The sequence below is a fragment of the Micropterus dolomieu genome, linkage group LG18 (genome assembly GCF_021292245.1).
Source record: "Micropterus dolomieu isolate WLL.071019.BEF.003 ecotype Adirondacks linkage group LG18, ASM2129224v1, whole genome shotgun sequence".
In the NCBI taxonomy this organism is placed as follows: Eukaryota; Metazoa; Chordata; class Actinopteri; order Centrarchiformes; family Centrarchidae; genus Micropterus; species Micropterus dolomieu.
The window spans coordinates 30,630,597-30,638,129 of NC_060167.1; the positions used below are offsets into that span (position 1 = coordinate 30,630,597).

Genomic DNA, 7,533 nt, shown 5'->3' on the forward strand with positions numbered 1-7,533 from the left:
GGTGAACTTTTCCCACCCATTCAGTGAGAACTCAAACCAGGTAAAATGCACACACTGAAAGTCAGTTTTTTCAGTTACAACTAGGCATTCAAATATATAAATATATTTGTTGTGTACAGATTGATGACATGAGAACAATGAATTTACTCAAAATGAACTCAAGCTATGAAGCAGATGAAGCTTTCCTAGCCCCGCTTCATCAGGTTGGTAGTGCCCTTTCATTATCACGTCGACCCTGCTGCATAAAGCACTGTAAATACATGCACGCGCCTACAGCAATCCTGGTAGTGTCCACTGATAACAAGCACCATCACCCCTCTGATTGGCAAAGTCTGCGTGGAATGCAACACAGACAGGTTTCAATAAAGGCTGGTACAGAGGGAAATGATATGGAAAACTTTTTTTCCACTGGTTAAACTTCAAAACTGAAGTAGCTCTATGTAACATTCTTTTGAGGCGCGCCATTTTTTCTCACATCCTTTGGTGATGACATTGCTTGTCAATATAAAAGACGGCCATTTGTAACCTGTGGACTTACTGTATTTTCAGTCTGATCATTCCGTTCACCAGGATATGGAGCCAATCTTAATCTACAAACATCCGGGAGATTACAGAAGGGTGAACTTTTCCCACCCATTCAGTGAGAACTCAAACCAGGTAAAATGCACACACTGAAAGTCAGTTTTTTCAGTTACAACTAGGCATTCAAATATATTCATCCTTTCTCCCCTTTGTTGCAACCACTTTTTCCTCCAATCCCAAGATGACCTGGGATTATCCAGTAGCCAATGGCTACCACTACACCCACCAGGTAGCGTAACAGTTGTTCAGCTTGTGCTAATTGTTACTTTGATGCAGCATCTGTAGAAACATAATCTGAAGTTTGTTGTTTACAGATTGAGTGCATGGCAATGAATTCACTCAAAATGAACTCAAGCTATGAAGCAGATGAAACTTGCCTAGCCCCGCTTCATCAGGTTGGTAGTGCCCTTCCATTATCACGTCGACCCTGCTGCATAAAGCACTGTAAATACATGCACGCGCCTACGGCGATAAGCAGTGGTTTTAGCCTAAACTTTTATTTTGCTGGTTCTCCTGCAGAGGCTCTTCTCTCTACAGGACACAAGATCTGTTGGACTATCATCCTCACCTGTACGCAGATGAGGGGGGACACAGACAACCTCTCAGAACTGGAGACAATCACCATTCCTGACAATGATTCATTCCAGAAAGCGCTGACAGACTTGGGCCCCAAGTTCAACCAACTGGCTTCCATTTGCCAACCACCACATATACAAAACTGAAGTATTTTTCCTGAAGAAAACATTTTGGTCAGAGAAACAAACTGTATAGCCTGTGGGTTTAAAGGTTCATGCTAAAAAATTTATTATAATATAACTGGATTCTATGTCATCTTTTCAATGATAGACAAAAGCAAGTCCGTAAATCATAACTTATTTAATAGCAACTGTTAAAGTCCTCCACAGTCTTTTAGTTATCATTTTACATTATGGGGAGAAAAATAAAAGTACAGCTGTACTCCAAAAGCAATTTGGAGTTACATTTAGACAGCCAAGTAGACAATTTAATACATTTAGCAAAAAAAATAAAAATAAAAAAAATAAACACAGATAACCTAAATTAGATTCCTGCTGGCCTGTTCAAAAGACAAATTCTACATTGCATTTTACCAAACCAACAGATTTGTTTCTAGCATACAGCTGCATAATTACAAAGAAATTGCTCTCCCATTTCATATAATATGAAAGTTACAAAATTCCCTGATGCATAGAGTTGGGATAAAGAAAAGAAAAACATCTTTGCTTCAAATGGGGTGGGGAAAGTAGGGAGGTAGTTTTTAAATAAGCCACAATACTACAAAACTACAATATTTACAGAAAAAGTTAACGAAAAGTCAAACTAAACTTCACACCCTCCCACTACCAATTTTTGGGAGGGGTCGCTGCTCAGCGGTGCTCTGCCCACTGCGTCCTCGGCCCCTGAATCCTCTGCCTCTCAGGAAGCGGCCAGGCACTCCAAATGTTTCCATGTTCAACTTTTTCTCCTCTGCCCAGGTGGTTCTCCTGAGGAAGCAGAGTAAAATATGTTGTAGACCATGACAAGTCTGTGTTAATGAAAGACAAACACCACATTTAGATAATTACCTGGGCTTAAGGTCTGATGAGATGTTGTCAAAGAAACATTTGGCTTTGTCATAATACTTCTCTCCGGGAGTTTCCTCCTCCTGCATACCCTGGCTGTCCTGGGGCTTGCCAGAATCCACCTTTTCAACTGCAGCAATTCACACACAAAACACAAATTCCCCCCCCCCCCCACTTACACACCTCAAAATTGCTTTAGTGTGTCCACTGAAACTGAGTTGATATTTTAAGACATACCTACAACCTCCTTTGTCAGATCATCATTAAACTGAGCATTTGCAGTTTCAAAGTCAAAATCTGACTCGAACTGCAAGGTCGTGGCCTTCGAGTTTTTCACAAGAAGTTGGCCTCTGCTTCGATTTCTTGACCTGCGATTGCCTGCAAGTGAGCCGCCCCCCCCCCAAAAAAAAGACTTGTTTAGTTAACCATTTGGAGCAGGTTGATCTAGTCTTAGATATTCACTTTTGTACCAAGGTAGGGGGGGGATTTAGTTTGATGGAATGTATATATAAAAAATATAAATGTATCTGCCCTCCTCATATGTTTGACAACAGTCTATTCTGTCAGTAAGAAATGTGAGCGCATTTTTAATACCTTGTTTTTGCCTTTGGTTCTCACTGTCTTGGCCTTGAATCTTGGCTGCACTTGGCTGAGATGGTGCCCGACCTAAACATTAAATATTTAAGATGTTTCTTACATGAGCTGGACTAAATAGAAAAAAAGAAGCAACACAAGATGTAGAGGATATGTGATTTCTTATGCATCTATTATGAGCCACTGTTAACTTTGCTTACTTGTGGGTACATTCTCCTTCTGAACCTGGGAGCCACCCCGAGCAGAGCGCTGGGTTGGACGAACAGGCTGGCGGCCTTGCGGCTTGGTTGAGGTTCTCTCTATTTTCTGGGCAGCACTGACCAACGGCACGGTCTGGACAGCCTGTTCGACCATGGGAGCTCTTCTCGCTGGGATGCTGTGAAATCCTGGTACTAAGGGATCAGGAACAAACATAGGGGGGCTTGAACAACTGCTGCCATGTGATAAACAGCCACAGACAATCCATAGTGCTGGAGGAAGGTGTACATAATGACATTTGACACATCTGATGTGCTCAAAAGATTATTAATTGTACCTAGGCCCAGTGCTGCATTATACTGCTGGTTGAGTAGAGAACTAGCAGCCAGCTGGTTGTAAGTGGGCATCATGTCTCTGTATGGACTCCAGCGTGGGTGATAAGCAGCAGAGGAATTGCCAATGGATGACTAAAAGCACATAAATTAAGACAAAAGGAACTTGTTTTATCAGGGGTTTTGTGACCAAATGCCAAATATTTACAAAATGGAATTACTTTTTAAAAGAGTCAAACAACTCTCCCAGAGCCACACACCTGAACAATAGCAGGGTCACAAGGCAGTCCATGGTGCGACTTCGGCGGTTCAGACACAGTGATGTCTTTGATGTCACTTCCTCTGAAGATTATGTATTCATAAATTTCATCTTTGGGTGGCACTGGTCTGTCTGTATGCCGGTCCTCTGTCCCATAGGATTTAACTGTTGGGAAAGAAAGTTAAATGGAGAGGAAGTTAGGTTTTATACCGCAACCATGCTTCATTCAAACTTAACAGAGACAGTTAAAAAGAGAAAAAAACAAAACAGGTGTGGCCTTGGCCTGTAAACCTACCTTTGGCTAAAGCAACCGTGGACCTATCTGTATCGACAGAGGACAATATTCCTTCATATCGAATCTGCGCCTTGGATATCAAACTTATTTTACTGCCAATGTAAGGAGTTCCTCCTCCAGCACTCATGTTTGCAGTAAAAATGCGTTTTCACATTGAAAAGTAGCGGCTAAATCACAGAGCATTAAACCACGGCACACATCAGACACGAAATAATCACCAATGCTCACAATTAGCGCGCACCTGTGCACTTTATAAGATTGTCAGTGACGCGCCTCCTTGCTGCTGGGTCACCTGCGTGACTAACAGGGTTAGTTTCTTTAGCCAGCCGGCGTACACCGCGAGAAAGGAAAGTCTCTCAGTCTGCAGCATTGGTAAAACTGGACTATGTTAAGATTATTACAATTACAAACACACTGCAGGCCAGGCTAGTGGAAGCAAACTGAGGAGAGAGAGACCACAGAAGTGGTTTAGGCCTACAATTTTTAGTACTTTAATCAGGATTTTCCTGTCGCACTTAACCTTCTGAAATGGAGTAGGCTATCGAGTGAATTTGATCCAAAAGAAAAAAATAACTATCTTACTATTTTAAACTAGCCTATATTGTAGGTTTACTATTCAAGATAATCAAGTCATCATTCAATGGTAGCTACATCTAATATATATTAAATTATTACATTGTTATATCCTTTAATATTTTATGACCTGATTTTCCTGATACTGATATAGATTAATAAGTTCTAAAAAAAAAAAGAAAAAAAAAGTTCTAACTGCTCATAGCACACACACACACACACACACACACACATATATATATATATATATATATATATATATATATAATGTGTAGGCTACTGTACATTTGTAAGTTGAATACATGGCACACAGTAGGCTACATTTGGATGTAGCAGTTATATTTAATATATAAATGTAAGGAAAAACAAACACACTTTGTTTGCACTATGCTTTTATCTAAAAGTCAGTGCACGTGGGAGTTCAACCACACTAACTCCAATGACTGCTGACAGCACAGTACAATATTTCCTTTCTGAAAGGAGGGTGGGGCGCCCTCAAACGACTTTTTACAACAGCAACTTCACTTGCTGGCCAAAGCATTGCAGCCATCTTGCACAGCGCATCGAGAGTCATTAAAGTCTGAAATTTGGTTTGTTAGCTCGTTGTAAAGCCCGTTATTATTCTACCAGGAGTCACACGGCGCGATTCTAAACCGGAATAGATATCGTGAAAACATAAACACGCCGGCGACGACACAACATTTGATGCAAACACTTCGTCTCCGGTGCGATGTTGTTTCGTCTCACGCATCCCCAGCAATGACAGCTGAGCTGAAGCCATTGGTACCGCCTTTGACAATGTGGGACAGCCAACCACAGCTCGCAGAGATGCCTGAACGGAGACGTTCCGTTGGTGTGCGCACGCGCATGTCACTTGGTAAGTACCTCACACTTCTCACACACTCGCAGTAGCGTGAAGATGGCGGGTAGCCCCGGCCAACTGGATGAGCGTTTTTTACACACAGAGGTGAATAAAGCGGTAGTTTGCCATCCTGTACAGTCTGTAGAGTCACAACCGTCGTTCTTGTGTCACAATAACCACTGGGGTAGGCACGAGGCAGCCGGTAATCACATGGCTATAGTTCCGGGAGAAGGGGGTAGCGCGAGCTAATGTCCAGCTGGGACTTGGTCAAGACGATTGCTGAAGCAGGTATGCTGTAACTAAATGTTGTTTTCCTCTTTGTCTCCCCGAGTATACACGGGAAGCGAACGCCGGAGCTGACAGAGAAAAACAGTAGATGTGCCAGAGTCTTGCCCCATCACGTTCAAGATTGTTCGTGCTCCTTCTGAACAAGTTGAAGTGCAGGGGGTCTCATCAAAACGAGGTCCCCATGGTTCAACTATGGATGTATCTACGGCCAGCACGGACTCCACGGGACAAGACCCTGGCAAACCACTTGCTGTTAGTAGCGGTGTAACTTCTCTCCCTATTCAACAGGGGAAACTAGGCTCACACTCGGTGCAGACTTTCAATGGGAGCCAAACTATGAACTTTCACAATTCAGGAAGCGCTGCCGCTCTCGGGGGGACGACAGTGACGAGCGGTACTGGTGACAGCAGCAGCACGGCGGTATCTGTCACAGCAGCCAACAGCGGAACAGTGATGTCAAAAGGGCTAGCCAGTGCGATAATGCCCCCCTCGTCAAACAGTGTAATTCAGACGCCTCTCATGATCTCGCAGAGTGTTGTCGCTTCAGCTCAGCCTGTCAGCCAGACAGCCGGACCTACTGTGACTCTCGTCAGGCCGCCTATGCAAACCGCGGGGTCGGGTGCAACTTTGAATGGGAACAATAATGCGAGCCCTGCTGTTGCTGCCAATACAGGTCAGACAAGTATCGTCGTACAGCCCACGCATGTAAACAATAGCCAGCCGTCCAGCGCAGGTTCGCACATAATCAAGGCAGAGCCACCCACAACAATAATACAGACGGCTCCGCAGTCTGCTGTCACTCCCGGCGCCGTCAGCGCTCCCCGGATTACGGCAACGGGAGCAGCCGGTCCAGCCGGGATCCGAGCCCTGACGCCTCAGATGTTGGCCCCAAGGCTCTCACAGACCTCCCCGGGACAGCCCAGTATACATAACATCCAGCTCCCCCCGGGTGAGTCAAGTCAGAACTTTTTACTGTGCATGCACTGGCATTTATTTCCACACTTGACTGACTCACCAGAGTGGTTTCATTTTCATTTGCCTCTGCTCAATGATTATTAAAAGAAATATTCAATGATTATATTATTGAATTTTGATCCAACACATAGTAGTATATTACACATCTGTCCTCTCAGTGTTAAATAGCACACCCGATTCTTTAAATAACTCTAAACCACTGTTATGATTGATGGTGAGAATAACAGCTGATCATTTAACAGTGCCCTGTTTCTCTTATTGGAAGTGCATTGCTTTTGACACTACTTCTTCCTATAGATGTGCTAGTATAATTATATTCAAGTTGTCCCTTATTTTCCTGACTTGGCTCAGGGATGGTGCTTGTACGCAGTGAGAGTGGACAGCTGCTGATGATTCCTCAGCAGGCTCTGGCCCAGATGCAGGCCCAGGCACAGGGAGGCATGCCACCTCGGACTGCTACACCAACAAACGTGCCTCCTGGCCAGGTAAGATGGCGGTCTGCCCTAGGAAGAGCTTTATATTAATAAACCATCATGTTTCACTTTTGTGCCAATGTTTAGCTTACCTTCCTTCCTACAGGTCAGGGAAGAACCTGTTGAGTAGAATATTAAAGAAATTATAGCTAATTTTTACAGCAGGTTGATGGAAAGGAGTGTGCTTGTATGTTATTGTGTTGTATTACTAGTCTTAATTTATGCCAAATTATAACATACACATAGATATATATGTATTAAAATGTAATCCATGTAGTTTCTAGTTGAAGAATGAAACTGGGTGTTGCACATCATGTCACACTATGTGCCTTCTCTCAGGCTCCAGGAAACACCATCATCAGCAGACAAGTGGCTCCCAGCACCATCATCCGTCAGGGCTGTCCAGCCCCGACATCACTCGCTGCCACCACCGCTCTTCACAGACCTCCTATCCTTCAGGTAACCCTGCCTGCTTTCGTCACATAATTATGTTTATTTGGCTTGTAGCACAGTGTTTTGTGT

At 43.6% G+C, this 7,533-nt stretch overlaps 2 protein-coding genes and 1 pseudogene across 2 annotated transcripts; 2 read left to right on the forward strand and 1 right to left on the reverse strand.

Annotated features, from left to right (window-relative positions):
• LOC123987091 overlaps window positions 1-1,304 on the forward strand; it is a 7,528-nt pseudogene extending 6,224 nt beyond the window's left edge.
• A 135-nt stretch (window positions 1,305-1,439) lies between these two features.
• Window positions 1,440-4,069, reverse strand: LOC123987356 (protein LSM14 homolog B-B-like). The gene is made up of 8 exons (XM_046076165.1): window positions 3,841-4,069; window positions 3,547-3,710; window positions 3,292-3,421; window positions 2,957-3,148; window positions 2,757-2,828; window positions 2,400-2,540; window positions 2,166-2,292; window positions 1,440-2,084 (listed from the first exon to the last, which is right to left on the reverse strand). Exons 1-8 carry the CDS (start codon window positions 3,965-3,967, stop codon window positions 1,928-1,930), a joined length of 1,110 nt encoding a protein of 369 aa, XP_045932121.1. The 5' UTR covers window positions 3,968-4,069; the 3' UTR covers window positions 1,440-1,927.
• Window positions 4,070-5,315: 1,246 nt separating this feature from the next.
• LOC123987092 (transcription initiation factor TFIID subunit 4-like) lies at window positions 5,316-7,497 on the forward strand. Its single transcript, XM_046075706.1, has 3 exons — window positions 5,316-6,512; window positions 6,890-7,023; window positions 7,351-7,497. Exons 1-3 carry the CDS (start codon window positions 5,756-5,758, stop codon window positions 7,495-7,497), a joined length of 1,038 nt encoding a protein of 345 aa, XP_045931662.1. The 5' UTR covers window positions 5,316-5,755.
• Window positions 7,498-7,533: the final 36 nt, after the last annotated feature.